We start from the raw sequence: 21489 nt of genomic DNA on the forward strand, positions 1-21489 counted from the left end.
ATGGGCTGTTTCAAGCTTGAAACAAAACAACCCCATTTCAATTGGAAATGTTTTGATGTTTTGAGTGACATTTTGGAGGCCTGTTTTTCCCTTGCTGATTGGTTTTCTGGCACTGGCTCCCAATTGGCTTGTGATCTCCTTGCTGATTGGTTGGCTTTTTATCATACAAATAAAGTGGTGTCTTGAATATATTGGCCAATATAAGACAGGGCTAATATTCCCTTCCTGGGCAAGGTGCTTGAGCATGTAGTGGCTGACAAGCTTCAGAATCTCTTGGAAAAAATGGATTATCTTGATCCATTTCAAGTGGTGACTGTCCTGAATCAGTGCTGGGATGCAGTAAAGGACCGTATGAGGGTAAATAAGCTGAGACTCAATCCAAACAAGACAGAAATATTGTTGGTCGGTGGTTCCTCTGGCTGGGTCTGTTCTAGATGGGATCAGCCCATTCTAGATGAGTTTGCACTCCTTCTGTAGGTTCACCACTCCTCCTGTAGGGGTGCTCACCACTGTCACTGGAGGCTCTGAGCTTCGGCTGATACGCCAACTGCAATCTTAACTGGGCAGAGATAGATGGGCCACATTTACTCATGCTCTGATAACCTCTTCTTTAAATTACTGCAATGCATTGTACGTGGGGCTGCCTTTGGAAACGGTCCAGAAACTGCATCTGCTACAAAATAAGGATGCAAGATTAACTGGTACTGGATGTTTTGATCAAAGTCTTCATCACTTTGTTCTTTTAGACAGCAGGTAAAGATCAGTTATTGTTCACCCAGGCCTTTTAAATTCTGATTTTCAGATTTGATTTCATCTTTAAAATGAGTCTCTAAGCTGCTTTATATTGTATTTTGTATTTCCTTTTCACTTTTTTCTGTTATGACTTAATGTGTTACGTGTTTTTATTGTATGTTCTAAGCTGCCCAAAGAACAATTTGTTATAGGGTGGCTAACAAATTTTATTATTGTTGCTGTTGTTGTCATTGTCATGGGCCTCCATTGCCTCCATTGCTGGGAGGAGGGAAGGGGGAACACAAAAGGAGGGAATTTCAAAATGTATTCTAAGGGACTGGGAGGCAGAGAAAGTGCTTATGAAGTAGTAGTCTCTCTTGAAGAAGACGAAATTTCAGGACAGGATAGGATACAGGAAAGTTTGATTTTGTGGTTTTCTTTTCTCAGCACTGAATATAAGATGCTGTGCTATTGATGCTATAATGATCTAGTTTTGCTGGAACTTGGGTGCCTTCCTTCCTTGAGTTGCTGCTTGTTTTGTTTGTGAGATACTGTTGTGGCGAGAAATGGACAGTGGCAGCTCACTTTCTCTCTCTGTGTGTAATATTTCTTGGTGATTGCTGTGATGAGTTCCATGTCTCACTTTGAGACTAACTTGTGTATCATTCCCTGAGTTGGTCTGCTCTGCAATCTGCATTGCAACATGTTATACTCAGTCAAAATGTTGCTCTTCTTGAACTTATGGCTATGCTTGCTGCTAAGGGTGTTGCTTTGGAAGCTGTGGCAATGCTAGGAAGTAAGGGTCATAATTGTGTGTGCGAGAGTAACTTGTGCCAATGATGTTATCGCAACACAGGCACCGTAGTTGGCAGTGGATTCTGGGTCAGTGATTCTTTTTGGCCTCTTTTGGACTGGAGAAGCACACAGTAAAAGGGAATCTGTCCCTCCCTGAAGAGAAAACATATTCCAAAAATGGCTACTGCCAGGACATAAGTGGACCAGTTCAGATGATTCTTTACTGGCCCATGAATTCAAGAAGGGAATGTGCTGAGAGCATGTCTGTCATGACATTCTCCACAGATGTCCTGACACCCTCTTAGCACATCCTTTTATCGCATGGGAGGACTGTTCATCTAAATGGTCTCGCTACACAAACTCCAGTTAACATGGGGTTAACTGCCCCCCCCCCCCATTTTATAAAGGGACATGCTAGAAGGTCATTGGGATATCCATGGAGTACGTGCATCTTAGTGTGTTCCAAATCATGTGGGCTAATAAGGGCTCAGTTGAACCAGAACAGTGCTGCCCCCAAGAGGAACATATGAAAATGTCCTATATTAGAAATCTGCATTCAAAGCTTGCATACTATCAATGAGCAGAGGGTCAGTGTGCCACAGCCAAGGAAGGCTTAAATACCAAAGGAAAGAAGTCATTCTCTTGACAATAATGGTTGTGGAGGGCTGGGAGAAAGGCAAGATCCTACTTACTTTCCCCCACATGATTTGTGCATCTTTGGGATGCCGCTGTCCACACCCACATGAACTGTGCAGTGGTGGCCACCTGACGTGGGAGGAAGTCCTCTGTCTTCCACAATGCACTGCATGGGCAGCCATTATCAAAGGCCCAGCACTGCAGACAACTGAAAGGGAGTTAGAAAGGACTCCTTTCCCCTCCAACCTCATTTCTTGCCTGGGCTACCTGGGTGTGCAGCTGCTGGGTCGGGAGGCCTTCCAGTCATCCAGGCAACATGGGCTGCTTGGGTAAACTCCCTCCTACCCAAGCAGCTCATGTTGTGTGAACGACCTCATTGTCATTGTCATTGCACGAGAGCTACAGTGCAAGTGAGCACAACATTTGTAATTGTAGAAAATGTTTTTTTGCTTACAAGGTGCAGAAGTTAATTGGGCATCTAAATGCACAATTTTCATGTTTTTTTGGTCCATGGGTGAATTTGTAAGCACCTTAACATTTCTCTGAAATTGAAGGCTTAAAAAAATAATAATCCTAGAATAGTGAAACTGGAAAGAAGCAATATGTAATACAAGTATGGAGGAAATCGATCATTTAGGCCATTCTTCACTTCTGAAGGATGCCCACATATGATTGATAATGTTAGTAACAGATAGCGTTAAGACTTTGAAAGAGATGGCAATCTTAAAAGATTTTTTAAAAATGGTTACAACATGTTTAAAAAGTGCCATCAAGGCTTTGTTTTATGGCAGAAAGTTGCACTACATACAGAAACTGAATCCTCCACTCTGATAATTAAGCATGAGGAAATTGCCTTCATATGAAAGGAGTATCCTCCACTTTTTTGGCACCTAATGTCATCAACCCGGAATGGCTGCTCAGACGTCTTCAATAGATGTCAACTTCGAATGACTTTCTCCTCTTCAGAGGAGGAAGAGGAGGAGAGCTGGTCTTGTGGTAGCAAGCAAGACTTGTCCCCTTAGTTAAGCAGGGTCCACCCTGGTTGCATTTGAATGGGAGACTAGATGTGTGAGCACTGTAAGATGCTCCATCCCCTTAGGGGATGGAACTGCTCTGGGAAGAGCATCTAGGTTCCAAGTTCCCTCCCTGGCTAAGATAAATTCCTGCCTGCTAACTTGGAGAAGCTGCTGCAAGTTTATGTAGATAATACAAATGGTCTGATTCAGTATATGGCAGCTTCCTATGTTCCTAGCATTTTCCATACATGGAAGATGACCTCATTCCCTCCCTCTTGTCAGTTTTGTTACAATATTTGCCATGGTGGCAGTGGTGGGGGGAGCCTCCAAATAACCAAGTATTTCTGAATAATAATAATAATAATAATAATAATAATAATAATATTTCTGAATATAAATATATAAATATGTGGTGACCACAAATACTATTTGGAGCCCTAACTATTTAACATTTGGTAAGTGATGGGCTATTTGGATGAAATAAAATATCATTAAAGCCAAATATTCAGACAAAGTTTCACACAGACCTATTTTATGCTTTCAATATATGACCTATTTTCAAGAGAGAAAATAACTCATGGGTTCTTAATCTGGAAGGCACCTCCTGGGTAAGTGTATGAGGTTCCAGGCAGAGAGAAGACCCTGTGAGACAGAGGGTCTTCCATCCCACCAGCAGAGATTCAGAGTTTTAGCCACCACTGCTTTGATGACCATTCAAGTAGGGCCAGATCACTGCATGGAGGAACAGGGTGTATTACTCAGTCCTGAGCAGGGCCTAGCTTGTACTGAAAGCTCGTACCATGAGGGAAAAAGCAGGTGAAAATGTAGATTATTCTCAAGGATTTTTGCAAACTTTTTTTGTTGCATCTATATGGCCTTGTAAGATCTTGTGGGATTCTGTGAGCCTTTCTGCTAAAGAGGCAATGTCCAGGTTTATCTGGAAGGTGAAATTTAGAAGCTGGTCTATATTCAAAATGTTTGAGAAAATCTGAACAGACTAATCTTATTTGTAGGAGCTATAGAAATGCATGGAGAGGGCTGCTTAAGCAGGGTCTAAATGAATGACCTGAGTTGCAACCTTTTTTTTTAGTGGTATAACATGAGATGGATCCTGCTGGATCAGACCTAAGGTTTATCTAGGCTAGAATTTTGTTTCCCACAGTGGCCAACCAGATGCCCCTTCCTGATATACTTTCTCTGCTGTGAATGTTCTTGCAAACCATGGGCCAGTTCAGATGATTACAACAATTACTGGTAGATATGCCATGCAAATCTAGAATTCAATTCTAGATTTTCAAAGCACACACTTTCACAGAGCAAGTTGTCTGAACCCAGAAACGGTTGACAGTCTTTGGTTGACAGTGTGCCAACTCAACATTCACCCAGGATTGGTAATCTCAGACTTGAACTCCGGCTGTCAATGTTGGGTTGGCATTCTGCCAACTGGAGATTTGCTGACTTCTTCCAGGTTTATGTGACATGCTCTGTGGGTACAAATTTAGGATTTAATGGTTCCCCGACTGCTGCATCTGTGTGAACTGTTTCATACTGCTGTGATTACACAGCATTTCTATTCTGCAAATTCACAAGAAAATCAAGAACTGAGTAAGTTGATATTCACACAGGCAGTTGCTATTATGGATATGCTAGGAGGAAGAGAAAATTACTTAGTGATGTGGTTCAGGCTGATGAGCAGTCAGTGAATGGGCAAAGTCCTTTTCTGCCCCCTTACACTCTTGTCTGTCTCAACTCATCCTTCTCCTCCACTGCTGCCTTTCAGCTTGTGCAGGCAATGCTGTGCTGCTTCTAGGCAAGGAGTGAGTGCAACTGGGGGAGCATGCTGTTTGCTGCCACCTCTTTCTAGCCTCATGCTGGATGTGTGGTGGCAATGTGCAGGCAATACCCTGGGCTCTGTCGCAATCTGAAGCTGTTGAAGTTTGAGTGTGCATGCAGTTTTCAACTTCCATGTCTTTCCAAGTTGTTATTTTAATAATCATCATCATCATCATCATCATCATCATCATCATCATCATCATCTGCAGGGGAAAAGAACAACAATGTGGGCAAGTAGGCAATAATATGGGCAGATAGGGTGGGTGCATGGTGCAGGGCAGCTTGAAGTTGTTGGCCGGTACTCAAGTCACTGGCCTAAGGGAACTTGGAACCTAGATGCTCTTCCCAAAGCAGTTCCATCCCCTAAGGGGATGGAGCATCTTACAGTGCTCACACATCTAGTCTCCCATTCAAATGCAACCAGGGTGGACCCTGCTTAACTAAGGGGACAAGTCTTGCTTGCTACCACAAGACCAGCTCTCCTCCTCTTCAATAGACATTTCTGTAAATTTTCTGTAAACTAAGTAGCAGCTGCCAGGGTTGATCAAAATCAGGGTTGTGGAGAGGGGAGAGTTAAAGATCCCCACCACACCATAGCCCCTATCCTGATCAGCTTCTTCCCATGGTGGTTATTTAAGCATGTGGGGCCAAACTGCGTGCTTAACATATTTTGTAGTTTGGCCCTTAGTCCTGCAATATTGCACATCTTTTACAAGGCTCTTTGACACAATCTCCAAAAATTACTTAAAGTAGTTGGGAAAACCTATGATATTTTCCTTCATCTTTACCAAGAGAATTAGTATCACAAAGGGAAGACTGAGTTTGCTTAAACATTAGCTGGCACATCGAACAACTTGTGAATAGTGAACTAGAAGTATGAGTCACAAACTTTCTTAAAGAATATCATGGTTAAAAACACTGCCTTCTTACTTGATCTTGATGCTGACTTGGTGGTCTTGAGTGAGCTAGCTTGTCTGGCAGTCTTCTGTCAAAGCCATGTCCGTTCTCCAAACGAGACTCCCGGGGCTTGTCGAACCAATCTGTTTCTTCTCGGCGAAGGTGGTAGGCTTTGAAAACCAAGGACACATCATAGGTTCTGAGCCAGCGATGTGATAAAGTAATAGTCTGGTGCACGCAGTCAACATGCATATAATAATTAATAATTGGCCATGCATTTTAAAACAAAAGTAACAGGCAAGAGTGGAAGCAGACAAACTCAAGGTTAGCTTTGGAGAAGGCACAGTCTTGCTGGCCATGGACTCTTAACAGCAGATAACATCTTTGGCCTCTTCAGAATTTCAGGTTTCTGAGATATGTCATGTTAGCAGATGGCTTCACAAAGCATTCTGCATCACTCACGCCTTAGAGACAGTATCCTATCTTCAGTTTTACCACAATCATTAATGTGATAGAGTGTGTTTATAATACTGGTGCCTTTAATACACACAGGAATCATTCTTGGTATCTGCCCCATTTCTGAAGCACTCCATTTTCAGGTTCACCACAGTCTGGGCATGGACATTTTCCAGAAAGGATGAAAGATTCGATTTGAACAGTCTTTAAATTAGTGGACAGACTAGTACATTTTAATGTGAATTTTTAATATTTTAAAAATTATTTATTGTTAATTTATTTAAATTTTAAAGTTAAAATTAAATTAAAATACAGTATCAAAGAGTAGTTAATAATGCTTTCATGATAGGCTTGCCAAAGATTCACTCAGATGAGATCCCTGTGTTCCTAAGAGTTTCATGCTTGGGAATTGCTGCGAAGTTCAAACTTTTTGCTTTCTCCATCTCTTGGAATGGTCAGCCATCCTTCTATTTGCTATCCCAATGTTGTTGTTAAGTTTAAAATACGTATATACTGCATTTCAAACAAGAGCAGGATATACACAAAATATTGTAACACAGTTAAGAGAGAACACAGACTGAGTGCCACAGGTAGGCTTCCCCCTGAAGTGGAGCTCATACATACACACAAGCCCTTCTGGCTGAGAACCTGGCAAGACTATTTAGCAATCCATTGTTGAACTCTTTGTGTGAAATACCTGGCATCTCAAAAGAAGAGACCATTTTCCTGCCCTTCTCTACAGAAAATTGGAACATTTTGATAGGGAAAGAAGCCAAACATAAAAATACTGGTGAGTGTGGTTTGCCTCTCAGGCCAGAATTATATCTTAAGATAAAGACCAATAGAAATTCTAAAGTTTGAACACCTATTCACTGCATCACAATACATTAGCATCACAATAAATTTATTTTCAGAGTGTACAGTTTGTGTTCTAACTACTTTTACCACACTTAGAATACCTGTCTGTCTTCACCATATGTAACTATATGCAGAGACGTAGCTACAGCAGTACGCTTCCAACCTTTTAGTGACTGTGCACTAGCAATGCTGGTAGCTGCACTATACCCTTTTTATTTAGGGCCTACACAGATGAAGAACCAAGTCAGGGAAAGAGTGAAGATATGGCATCAAAAGAGTAGCAAAGTTTAGATGTCCTTTTGTTGGGGGGAAAAAGAAGGAAAATAAATTAATATAGCTAGAATGATGTATCATCAGACTATCAGTGTTCTCAGTTTGAAGAAGAGGAATTGCCAGTACCAAGTATGTGGAGTATCTCAAAATTATTGTGTTTGAGCCACATGGCAAAACATTTTCTAATGTACTACCAATGTGAGCTGTCACCTTATGCCCCTGATCATGCACAAAAAACAAAATTAATGGCTGATTCTAGGCAAAGAAACTTCAGGAAGGGTGTGAAGCAGCACAGCGTGGTGCCTGACACTTTCTCTCTACAAATCTCTCTCCCAGTTTATTTTGCTACCCTAAGTGTTCATCTATTGCAGATCATCCCCTCCTGAAGCTGCTTTGCCCAGAAGAAGTAGCCAGAGTGGGGTTTATTACAAATCTTGTCATCATATTTTGTATTTTTGTAAATTCACAGGACAAAATTATTTATTATACATATTTTGAACTTTCCATGGGGTGCTTAGATAGAGTTTCATGTTCTCCAATAGTGCTTAGCTTTATCAATGTACTATAGGGCAATGTGGTGTATTCACACAGACTCATTTGCTCACAGCCTTCCTGAAAGATCAAGAATCCCAGCATGCCCTGGGGCAATAGAGGAATTCTGGCTACCTAGCAGCACTGATAGGTATGAGGCTGGTGGAGATGGGTGAAGACAGACTCCAGGGAGCAGTGATTAGCAACTGAGGTGGGAAAGGGCTGGAGCCATAACATCACCCACATTACCAGATGTGGTGTGATTTAGAGTTTCCCCTCAAAATGTATTCTAATGGACAAGTTTACATTTGGGGCTATAATTTCATTAAGGTTGCAATCAATGCACACTGAGCATGTGCACCACTGAACTAAAGGAGACTGGCTTCCATATAATATGCATAGACATGTGAAAAGTATATTTACTTGAGCTGGACATCTGTTACTTTAACTATACAATGTTCAGGGCATGAGTGTGTTTTTAACAATTCCCTACAATTATAAGTCACATATAAAGTAACACCACCCAGAGACTTTGGATGGATAGGGTGATATAGAAATGTAATAAGCAAGCAAGCAAGCAAGCAAGTCATGACCCAGCCATGCAGGGTCCCACTGCACAGATGCAGCAGCCTCCAAATGGCTACTGCACCAGGGAATTGGCCTGGAAAGGGCTGAAGACGCTTGAACTGGGCAGTTTTTAGGAAAAGGAAGGCCGTTGGGGGTGGGGGAGCCTTCACGGACACCCACCACAACCTCGGAGAAGTTTAATAATAATAATAATAATAATAATAATAATAATAATAATAATAATAATAATAAGTTTGTCACACAAAAAACCCAACCAAATGGGGGTGGGGTTCAAAGGGGGGCAAAATCAAACTGGCCCAGTATGGTTTGAGTTCGGTTTGAACCGGGCCACACCCCTAGCGGGGGGTGCCTTGTGAGACTGGGCATTTTCGGAGTGCCGAGCCCACCCTCCGCAGGGAAAGCAAAGTGAGAGTCATTTAAATGCCCTGTAATGCCAGTGCTGCTTCTGCCAGCCATGGCACTGCCACCCTCACACGTGGCCCTGAACACCACTCAAACTCTCATCCCCGGGGGGATAGAATCCCACTTTCTTTGTGGGAGGGGAGGGGAGACCCACATTCATCAGAATGAGATATGGAGCAGGGCAAAGGATACTGGGTGGTGGTGGGGTTAGCCCCACCATGACAAGGTTGCTGAACAAGGAGAGACACTGCCAGAGTACTGCAGCCAGAGCCATACAAAAGCCGCTGCAAGAACCTTGCTACCCAGTAGGCTCACACTCTCATGAGAGGGCCAATCTATTGGGAATATACCTGTGCCCGCTAAGGTGCTATTCCCACCCATGGACTGCAGGCTCACGGGTTGAGTTGACCACTTAACCACCAGGGCATCCAAGGGGGCCCCAGTCTAGTTTATTGAACAAATTATCCCCACTCTAGTTTATTGAACAAACTCTCTTTGTTCAAAAATAGAATAAGAAAAGAAAAGAAAAAACACCCGTTCCCTCTCCCCTCATCCTTCTTCTGCATTGTGCTCACCCTGGAGGGCGTCCTTACACCCTGCCTTCAATAGCGAGGCCAGTCCCATGGGCATTACACCTTCCAGAGTTTCAAAGTTCCCAGATCTGGTCCGTCTGTGTGCTGCATGTAGATGAGTGGGTGCACAGAATCTAAGGAGAGGGTACTTCCCTAGGCTTCCTTCAGCCCAGGGTAGCTTGGTCAGCTGCTGGTGACAGTGCACCTGTGCACAGGTGTGGGTGGCCAAGCAGGGGGCTGGCTTCCCTGGCACCTCAGCCACCATCACTGGGAGCAGGAAGGCAATTTTTGGGACACCCCTGCTCATCGGATCCTAACACAGCTCAACTTAAAGCACCTGTGGATTGCCTCTCTTGTGGGCAGGCATAGTCTACGCAGGCAATGCCACACTCATCATCATACTTTGCCTCTCTCTGATTAGACCTTTGCCTCTCTCTGATTAGACCTGCTCTCTCTGATTAGACCAATGAGCGGGAACCCTAGATGGATGGAGAGGTGCGTGCCCATGCTCAGTCCTAAAGCAGCACTGCACATGCACCAAAATGAGAGAAAAGAGGCCATCTAGATGTCCTCTTGGAGCTTCCAGGCACATGCATAGGAAGAGTGTGTGGAGCTTTGGGGAATCCACTCTATTTTTTGACAAAGAAAGAGTGGGGAAGTGGGGCCCAGTCAGCCCCCCTGGAGAACTGACTGGGCCCCACTTTCCCACCCTTTCTTTGTCAAAAAATAGAGTGGATTCCCCAAAGCTCCACACACTCTTCCTATGCATGTGCCTGGAAGCTCCAAGAGGACATCTAGATGGCCTCTTGCCTCTCATCTTGGTGCATGTGCAGTGCTGCTTTAGGACTGAGCATGGGCAGGCTCCATCCATCTAGGGTTCCCGCTCATTGGTCCACCCACCAGCTGTATGTTGATCCACGGGTATGGGAATGGACAGGAGAGGGGAGCACTGCTGCTCTGTAGTACTGAAAAGGGCACACCTGAGCACATGACCATGTGGGTGGGCAGGAGGCATGGGATCGTGGCACCTTTCCCATTGTCACCAAGACCAGGAATGTGTTCCCCGGGACAGTACTCCCTGCTCCTGTGAGCTGGAACCCATTCTTGCTCTATTTAGAGCACCCATGGCCTGACACTCTTGTTAGGGAGGTGTTAGGTGGAGGAGTCACCATGGCAGATTTGTCATGCCAGGTCACGTCTCTTCTCTCCACTTTGACAGTCTTTCTCATGAGCTGTCTGGTGGGTGTCCCCGTGGACTGCCACTCTCATGCCCGGCCACTGAGCCCTGAGTCAGATTGAGGTTTCCTTGAAGAAGGCTCTCTGCTGACCCAAGACTGTCCAGTTCATGAGCCAGCCTCTGTGGGCATCCACCCCGCTCCAAAAGGGGAGGGTTTGGGGGCCCCTTCCACATCTTAATTTGTTGAAAAACCTGGCTGCTCTTTGCAGGTCTGCCTGTCAAGCCCTGGCAATAGCACCCCAATGCAAACCACTTGCATGGACGGTGTGGGCGGTGGGCTGTGGAGTGGAACCTTCAAGACATTCAAAACTCCCAGGCCAGGGCAGGCATTGCAGCATATGTAGATCCAGAGTCGTGATGATTCCTGGAAGTAGAGAACCTGAATCACACATTGGGGGCCACAGGTAGGGGTGTACATCTCTACATTGGTGGGAGGGATGGCATGGTATGTGGTTTGGCATTGGCTTTGCAGTGGTCTCCGAGACAGAAAAAGCACTTGCACAAATGCCTGTCTCCACAGCTTGCTGGCATGGAGCATCTTCCCTCACTCCCCTTAGTCTGCCACTCTTGTGAGACCAGGGTGTTTTGCCCTGACTTTGTTCCCAAATCCATGAATGGCAGCTTCCTCTCTGGGATCAGCAGCACTTCTTTGTGCAGTTTGTACTAGTTCCCCACAGATGGTTCTTCTCATGAGCAAAACTTAGGCAGCAACCCCCACCCCCGGGAAGGATCTGGCCCACCCATACTTGGTTAAAAGTAGAACCTGGCTGGTCTGGAACCCCTTTTGGGGTCTGCCTTTCAGACCCCTTCAATTACACCCACAGAAGAAGCTTTTGGCACAGATGGTGAGGGTAGTGGGCTGTGAAGTGGGCCAGCCATTCAAAATTCCCGGGCCAGGGCTGGTGTCGTGGTGTATGCAGATCTGCTGGTGTGAAGATTCCCAGGAGTGGATTGCACGGGTTTCAAACTACTCCAGAATGACAACTTTGCATGTTAGGAGCTGTGAGTTGGGGCACACATCTCCACATTGGTAGTTGTGTTGGCAGGATGCTGGGTTTGACAGTGGCTTGACTGTGGTCGACAAGACTGGGAAAACCCTTGCCTAAGTGCCCATTCCCACAGCTTTCCCACATGGAGCATCCCCCCTCGCTCCCCTCAGACTGCTACTGACATGAGATTGCAATCTATGGAGGCTGGCAGTTCAGCCTGCGACATCACGTAAAGCTGGCATTCATGACCCACAGACAGTTCTTCTAATGAGTAAGACTTAGTGAGGAACCCCCACCCCCCGGAAGGGGCTGGTTACCCATATTGATTGCCCCATCCCTGCTAAACTTAGCAAACAGGCACCTTTTAAAGTGGTGCTTCTCTCTGTTTAGCAGGGTGTGAGCAACTGGCCCTATCCAACCCCAGTATAGCATTCCTCCAGTGGCTGTTGCTGGTATCTGTCTTATGTTTCTTTTTAGATTGTGAGCCCTTTGGGGACAGGTGACCATCTCATTTATTTTTCTATGTAAACCACTTCGAGAACTTTGGTTGAAGAGTGGTTTATAAATAATAATATTTCTTATTATTATTTGGTGAAAATTAGAACCTGGATGCTCTGAAATCCCTTCAGGTGGTCTACCTTTCAGACCCCGGTAATTGCACCACCACACAAACTGGGCTGCAAAGCAGGCCTTTCTAGCAATTCAGAATTCCCGAAACAGGGCCATTGTTGTGGCATATATATACACCACAGGGCATTCCAGGTGAGGGGAGATGGCATTTCAAATGATCCCTGCCAAGCAGCCTGGGTGTGGTGGGCAGAGAAACCCATATGTGCTGTGGGGCAACTTGGCTGCCAGGTGAGTGGTTGTGATCCTACTGCTTGCCAGCCACTGATACCAGCAAAGGTGTTGCTGGGGTATCTTTCCCTGGGATTTGCAGGGACAGAATATCCTGGCTGGATGTGTGCAACCCAGAGCCTGCATATCCAGGTCTGTAATGGCAGGGCAATATCTAGATAGAACACAGGAGAATTCTGATCATTTCCCTGGATAGTTCTTTTCCTGAGTAAGACTTGGGGAATAACCCCCCCAGAAGAGGCAGGGCCTCCCTTCCCCAACCATTCTTTGTGACAATAGAACTTGGCTACTCCAGTTCGCTTGCTTGGGTCTGCCTTTAGGCTCTCCACCCCAGGACCGTGACAGGGTGCCCTGCTTGTGCTTCTGCTTGGGGTGCTTGTAGATACCCATGCCTGTTGTCCCCAGCCAGCTGAGTGACTTGGCTGGCTGGTCCATGAAGTGAGCATGTTGGAGTCCCTGTAGCCTGGCAACTCCATAGTTGATAGGAGGGGCAGAGCTTATTTTCTGAGCAGCTGCCAGTGAGAAGTGCTGAAAGCCTGGAGCCGCCGCATCCTCAGCCGGGACTGTACCACCGCCTCCATGATTGGAGGTAGGAATTGGGCACTTAACTGTGGTTAGGGATGGGACTGGGTTTGGGCATAATGCTGCGGTTTATTCTATAACCATAGAATAAATCTCTGGTGCAGACTGGGGTTAGTCTGGGCAGATTGGAGTTAACTTTTGAGGCTTAACTGAGATTTTCTGCATTTAGGTGTACTGTTCATATAGTGTGAATACAGTTAAACTGTACATGTGAACTGGCCCAGTATGTAAAGTACCCTACAATTGTTATGCACTGTTACAGAATACTAATCTGCACAGGTAGATGAAGATTTGCAAAGCTTATTAACTAAATATATTTGCTTAATCATTGTTGATGGCTGGTGGACCTACTACTGAACCTACTTCATCTGTTTGGGTGGGAGTTGAAGTGAAGCAGTATGAATGCAGCCAGTAAATGAGGAAAAGTCTGAGTTGTGGCAGCAGCTTGCAAGGTAGCCTTGGAAGCCTTGGGCACTTCCAAGGAATGTTCTTTGCTTTGGGGAGAACTGATGCCACTTTGAAGACCAGTTCTGTCTGAATGTGTGTTTGACTTAATTTGTATGTTTGTAAACAAACAGATATTACAAAAATAACTTTAAGCCTTGAGTATTCTCTGCTAAAATGAACAGACCATGCAACTTTGCCCATGAAACCTCCTACCACTTTGAGTATTGAGAAGTGTGAAACAGGATTAACTGTCTTTTGGTGCAAGTGCCTAGTAGTAAATAGGCTTGTGCATTTCGATTCAGGTACAAAATGTTTTGTGCCCGAAAATGGCAATTTCAGAGGTTTTGTAACCAAAACAAAATCAAGAATTAAATAACAGATTTTTGTTTCCAAATCGAAATGACTGTGTTTCGGACAGAATGCTTTGTTCTTCAGAAAAGCATTGCAATTTAAATTGACTTCTCTGACTCTCTCCACTCCAGCTGAGGCACTGAGTGATTAGCAGAAGATAAGATATGGAAAAAGCTGTTGAATGGTTTAGTTAAGTATGTGTTGTATTCAGTGTGACTGAAATGCAAACTAACCATGCAAAGAGATTTGGAGGACAGCATTTTGAGACAGAAATACCCAAAAATATCTTTGGGAGCTCAATGCAATTCCAAAGCTCTTGCTGAAAGCCATGGTATAAACTGTGTGGAGAAGCTTTTCAAGAAGCTAGTTAGGAAAGTTCTGAAATTACACAGGTTTTTCTTTCCAAAGGTTTAGAAAAAATCTCTTGACTTGTACAGGGCTCTTTCGAAGAGCTATTTTGTTTTTCTTCTGATTTTTATGCGTTATAGTGGTGTCTAAGTTTTGTTGCCCAAGTTGAGCAGTCTAATGTAATTTAGGCCACAATGTAATTTGGTGGGACATGATGTCTAAGCCAGGGGTTCACAACTTTTGCCATTGCAGGGACAGGTCATCCACATGGGACTACAGGAGACAAAAGGAGGGGGGATGGGGAATACCCCTGTCAATCTATTGACATCCCCAGGAATCTTAGTTGCTTCTCTCTTTCTTGTAACCATGACCCATGGTTTTGCACTTTCTTAAATGCAGTGATGATAAATCTCAACAATTCTGAACAGTAGGCTGATTTGTTTGGGCTACGGCTCACTCCACTTCAGTTAAATGAACATTTGAAGCTGTTCCATAATATCAAGGCAGTTCATTGGTCTATCTTGCTATCTCAAGTGACTTGTGGTCACAGTTCCATGGGGAGGGAATGTTTTTATTGAAAGACTGCTTGAATCCACAAATGGGTTGTGCTGCTGTGCTAGTGCCACAGGGACAGGCTCCCACCCACTGCAACATTCTCAAATAACTGTGCCAAAAAATTAAGTGTCGTTGTTGTTCATCATTCTCTTCACTCTTTCAAGTTGTTTATGTGGGGCTTCAGGGGCAAAACAGTGGGTTGGGTGGCAGTGCCCCAATGGTGGTGCACCCAGATTCCAAATAGGGCAAAGGGCTGATTTCTTAGGAATTTTTGAGGTTTACGCATCTTTAAGATTTTTCCCCATAGGGAATAATGGAGGTTTCAGCAGCCCCATAACTCCACCTGGGGGGCACTGGGATGGCCTGAAGTGAGTGTAGTGCACAGAGGGTGCCAACCATGCCCCTGGATTGCTAACCCATTGGGGTACTGGGCTTTGTTTTTCCCGAGGTGTTGAGTTTAGAGTCTCTGGTAGCAAATGAGATTTTTAATGACAAACCATGAATCCACTCTCATATGCTACTAGAGAATCTACTCTCAGAACACCTCTAGAACAACAAAACCTTGTACTTCATGGGTTGGCAACCCATGTGGGTGGTTGGCACCCTATGTGCACTACACCGCCACTTGCTCTGGGCCACCCCAGTGCTCAAGTGGAGTTATGGGACTGCAGAAACCTCCATTATACCCTACGAGAAAAATCTGAAAGACGTGTAACTTCATTAATTCTTTAAAAAGCAGCCCTTTGCCAAATTCCTCTGAAAAAATTGTGGTAGCTTCCTTGTACCAGCTGGGCACTACTAGCAGCACACTCCACTCTGGGCCACCCCTCCCCCCTCCCCCCGCATGAAGCTATAATTTTCCTGAAACCTCCATCATACCCTATGGGGAAAATCTGAAAGATGGGCAAACTTCAAAAATTCACCCAAAATCAGCAGTTTGCCCAATTCCTTTGAAATTTTTGTGGTAGCTTCCACTCATTGGGCACTGTAACCCCCACCCACTCTTTTGACCACATGACCCATTTTTAAATCTGAATTAATTCGGATTCAGATTCGGATTACTTCGGATACAAAACAAAATGGGTTTGTGGAAGGCTTAATTTTGGACAAAATACAAAATGGGGTTGATTTGGATATGGCACAAATCGGAACAGAAAAAATACAAAATGCAAAACCCTAGTAGTAAACCAATCTGTATCTTGGCATACTGTATTTGCAATACATTCCAGAAACTGTTGTTTTCAGTGAGAGATGAAGCATGCAGTGAATTCTAATCTGCTTGGAGACATTATTTACTGAGGAGATTAAAGTGGATAAATACAACACGCATAAATATGAAAAAGCTTCTCATGTGATGGAGAGGAAAGTGCTGTATAAATTACTTGTGACATTACTTGTAGTTTACATGACATTACTTTGTCATGGTAAACTACACTTTTACCATGACAAAAGGTGATTGTTTCATATACTCATTTGTGTCCATTTGGATGTTTGTGTCCATTTGGACCAGCAAACATGACTGTGGGAAAACAGAAATGCCTTTTTGTAAATGTGAATAAAGTCCATGGGCATACACCAAAAAGAAATGCTAGGCGGTGGCCTATCATTCTCCTTGGTTTGTGTCCATGGAATTTCCCAGTGTGTATATCCCAGTGTCTATTCAGAGGGTGAATAGATAGATATTCATTATAACATTTTATAGTGTTTGCAATTCAGATACTGATTTATATGTGGCAACAATATTAATGGCTTTGTTTGTTTGTTCAGTTTTTACATTGCCTTTCATAAGGTATCCCAAGGTAGTTTACAAAAGTTCAAATATAATAATACTCTATAAACATCACATTTTAAACCTTAAAATCAGTTAAACAGTAAAAACCATAAAACACCAAACACACACACAAATGAACAACAACAAAACAACAACCCAATCACCATAAAAAAGACAAACAGAAGCATGAAAACTAAGAGACTTGGCAGCCCCTAAGGGGCAAAAGCCTGAACAAATAAAAAGACCTTTAGTTTCTTAAAAGCAGCCACAGATGTCAAAGAGCAGACATTCACTGGGAAAGCATTTCAGAGAGCAGTAAGTCCAACATGCATGACAATTTGGTCTCTCTCAATGTTGGCACATGGAGCAAAGAACCCTCTGATGACCCTGTTGGGCAGGCAGAAATCCTTGGGGGCAAGCAGTCCTTCAGGGCCCAAACCATTAAGGACCTTGAATTGGACCAGCACCTTGAATTAGATCTGGAAACAAATTTGCAATCAGTGTAGCTCTTTCAAAATAGGTGTAATATGCTCAGAGTGAGCAGTTCCAGAGAGAACCCTGACTGCTGCATTCACACACCAACTGAAGTTTCCGAATATTCTTCGAGCGCAGCCCAATGTAAAGCGCATTGCAGTAATCCAGCCATGACGTGAATAAGGCATGGGTTGTGGCCATGTCTGCCTTCTCTAGAAGGGGATGCAGCAGGTGCACTAGCCAAAGCCATGCAAAGGCACCTCTGGCCACTGCAAGCAGATCTGGGTCCAGTGAATACTTGCTCTTTCAAGGGAGTACAACACCATACAGAGGTGGTTGAATCACCCTATCTTGATTAGCTTTTCTACTGACCAGTAGCACCTCTGTCTTGTCTGGATTTAACCTGTTTGCTATCCCACATCCAGCCCATAACTGCCTCCAGCCCTTGGTTCAGTACATCCAGGGCATCTGATGTCAGAGAAAGGTAGAGCTGAGTGTCATCTGCATATTGCGGACAATTCAGTCCAAACCTCCTGATGACTTCTCCCAGGGGTTTCATGAAGATTTATTTATTAATTAAAAGATTTTATATACTGCCCAAATCACAGACTCAGGGTGGTGTACAAAACAAGAATAGCATCCGATTTTTTAATATAATTTAAAGGGCAAGCGCCTGGCAGAAAAGAAATGAATAAAACAGTCAATAAGGTTTTAAAGGCTGAAAGGGAGGAAACAGACCAAGCAGTCCTGAAGGTAAACAGGTGCTAAGCCTTGAAGGGTTTTAAAGGTAAGAACCAGCAATTTGAATAGGACCCAGGAGCAAATAGGTAGCCAGTGCAGCGACCGCAGGAGAGGTGTAATACTATCATATCTTCTAACTTCCATAAGCAGGTGGGCCACTGCATTCTGGACCAACTAAAGCTTCTGGGTCATCTTCAAAGGCAACCCCAGTAATCCAAACAAGAGATGATGAGGGCATGAGGACATGAGTTACCATTGCCAGGGCCTGCCAGTCGAGATAAGGCCACAACTGGAGGACCAGCCGATGCTGGGCAAAGGCACCTGTGGCCATGGCCTCCCCCTGCTGCTCAAGCAGGAGCTGCAAGTCCAAGAGGACCCCCAAGAGGACCACCTCCTTCAGGGGCAGTGCAACCCCATCCAGAGAGACTCAGACTCAGCAATTAGCTGGGTCGAGACGTAAGCAAAAGCAACTCAGTCTTTGTGGGATTAAGTCTGAGCTTGTTTTGGCCCATCCTGACAGCTTCCAGACACTTGGCAAACACAGAAACAGCATCTCTGGGGTGGTCTGGGGTGGCAATATACAACTGAGTATCATCAGCATATTGATGGAATCTCGCCCCAAACCAATGGATGACCTACCCCACCGGTTTCATGTAGATGTTAAAAATCAGGGTGTGAGAACCGAGCCCTGAGGGACTCAACAAAGGAGTGGCCACAGGGCAGAGCACTCATCACCAGTGCACACTGACTGAATGTGCTGAAGGAACGGAACCACTGCAAAACAGTGCCCTCAATACCCAACCTGCACAGGTGCTCCAGAAGAACACTAAAGGTTGTTAGTGTTGAAAGCCACTGAGAGATCTAAAAGGACCAAGAGAGAGGTGCTACCCTCATCAAGGTCATGATACAAGTCATCAACCAGAGCGACCAGTGCCATTTCCATGCTATGCCGTGGCCTGAAACCCGATTGACAAGGATCTAGAAAATTAGCTTCATTCAGAACTCTCTCAAACTGGGCACATACAATCTTCTCCAAAACCTTCGCAAGAAAAGGGAGGTTGGTCTATAGTTATCAAGAACCTCAGGGTTGAGAGAAGTCTTCTTCAAAAGAGGGCACACCACAGCCTCTTAAGGCTGCTGGCACAGACCCCTCATGAAGTGAAGAATTCACCAACTCCCGAATCCAGGATCTTACATTCCCGCCGGCTACGCTAGTAAGCCAGGAGCGGCAAGGGTCCTGCAACCATACCAGGAAAATTTTGTCCATGTCCTCAGCCTCAACAGGCTCAAAAGTATCCCAGATGACATCACAATATGAAGTCTCCGTCACCTCATCGGATCCTGTGTAATTGAAGTCCAACTCCTGCAGAAGGCAAGTGACTTTATCAGTGAAGAATCTAGCAAATGTGTCAAAACAGCCAGATGGCACCTCCACTGGATCTGCATCCCCAAACAGGGAATGGGTAATCCGGAATAAGGCCACTGGATGAGAGTCAGCTGAAGCAATAAGAGCTGAGAAGTGAGCAGACTTTGCTGCCCTTATTGCCACAGAATACTCCTGGAGATGAGAGAGTAACTGTGCTCAGCATTAGTTTTCCTCCAACCATCTCTTAAGGCGCTTCATCTCCCTAAGCTCCTGAGTAAACCAAGGAAGCTGGGATCCATGTATCTTGAGAGATGTAAACATGCTAACAGGTTTACATCTCTCAGCATGGGGGAACAATACTGAGCCAAAGAAGTCCCACAGGAACACCTTCCCCCCCAAGAAAGGAAAGTAATCACTCCAATGCACCCCCACCCCAATCCCTATGCTTGAGAGGCGGTCCAGAAGGATACCATGTTTGATGGTATTGAATGTTGCTGATGGTAGGGTTCGATGGTATTGGTATTGATGTTATCGATGGTATTGAACCCAGGGTTTGATAGTATTGAACCCTGCAGAACCAACAGGGTTCTTTGTCTAGTTCCCGGTGTAAGTCATTCACCAGGGCAACCAAAGCAGTTTCAGTCACTGTTCAGTGATTCAGACATCACTTTCAGACCATGGTTTAGAGAACCAGGAATATGATGAACATCTGAAGGCTCCTTCCTGCTCTGATACTCCTAATCCCTTCTTCATATCCTTGTGTCATCTAAACATAGTTTGGCATGACATCTGAATTGAGAAAATTATGATCAGTACATGTGTTCAAATCAGAGTTTGAAATCATGATTTGACAGCAATCTTGCATAGTGCCAATGACAGTTTTCCCAATTTTGAAGTCACAACAAATGATGGTAAGGGGAAACCAGGAAATGAGAACGGAATTGGTATGCAAAAGGGGAGATGTGTGAGTCCATAATGTGTTCCTGAACCCTGAAATAATGGTTTTGGGAACTGAAATGTAGCATCTGAACCGGACTATTGTAAAGTAAAAAGCAACTTTCAGATTACGCAAGGACACAGTGGGCTGGTTCAGACTAGAGCCAACCCTTAAGACTAGAGCCAACCCATTAAGCACAGTGAGGTGGGCTGCTTTAGGTAGCAGACTGTGAGCTAGTTCTCAGGGGCAGCACAGCACACACCACCTTCCCCATGAAGGTGGGGGAGGGGAAGAGGAAGGCAGGCAAAATGGTGCTGCTTTTCCTCATCCTCTTCCATCATTTTTGATGGAATCAACCTTTTGATTATGCACAATAACAGCCACACAAAGGAAGTCCCACTATTATCATTCTCAAATTAATTTATACTCTGCCTTTTTGTCTGAAGGTGGCCTCCATCTCAGCTTACATCATGAAAATTTTAAAACATAATACAGCCACCTACGACAATAGTAAAAACCACTCTAAAACATCAAGTATAAAGAATAAAACCATTAAAAATAAATCCCATTAAAATAGAGCCAAACCCTATAATGTAACAGATTTAAACAACTCTCCAAGGCTTTCTGAAACAAAAACATTTACTTACTTACTTGCTACTTACTTTTATTTTTATACTGCCTGATATGTACATCTCTTGTGTCTGGAAACTGACTGGTGGTCAGTGCAGTTCTTTTAGGCCTGATATGATGTGAGCTCTGCAGCTGAATTCTGGAAAATAAGCAGGCTGCGGCACTTTGGACCTGCAGCCATTTTGAAATACTTTTCAAAAGCATCCCCATGTACAATGCATTGCAATAGTTCAAGTGCAAGGTTACAAGTGCACATATTGCACATGTAAAATGCACTTGTATTGTAGTCAGGGTCATTTCTCCCCAGAAAAAAGCACTGCAGCCACCTCAAACTAAATTGATAATGGGCAGACTTGGCCTCAGATGCCACCTAGAGCTGAATCAGAGCATGCCAAAGCTGATTCTTCAGGGAGAGAATGATCCCCTCTCCAATACAGGCAATTTGTCCCTCTATCACCATCAACTCCATCTTGTGTGGATTGTGAACTAGGACCATGCAATTTGCCTAATTTCTAGAACCGTGATTGCCTCTCCACACCCTCACCTACACCCAAACACATGTACACCAAAGTTGTTGTAGAGTAAAAACAAAACAAATGCCTCGTTCCAATGCA

At 44.3% G+C, this 21489-nt stretch overlaps 1 protein-coding gene across 12 annotated transcripts in view; it reads right to left on the reverse strand.

Moving 5' to 3' along the window:
• Positions 1-21489, reverse strand: part of PCLO (piccolo presynaptic cytomatrix protein) — a 381716-nt gene that overhangs the window by 95101 nt on the left and 265126 nt on the right. For all 12 annotated transcript variants that reach the window (XM_053252849.1, XM_053252847.1, XM_053252845.1 and 9 more), the window contains one exon: positions 5943-6079. In XM_053252849.1, the coding sequence (XP_053108824.1) occupies positions 5943-6079 (137 nt within the window). The remainder of the gene's footprint in view (positions 1-5942; positions 6080-21489) is intronic.

The sequence above is a fragment of the Hemicordylus capensis genome, chromosome 5 (genome assembly GCF_027244095.1).
Source record: "Hemicordylus capensis ecotype Gifberg chromosome 5, rHemCap1.1.pri, whole genome shotgun sequence".
NCBI lineage: Eukaryota > Metazoa > Chordata > Lepidosauria > Squamata > Cordylidae > Hemicordylus > Hemicordylus capensis.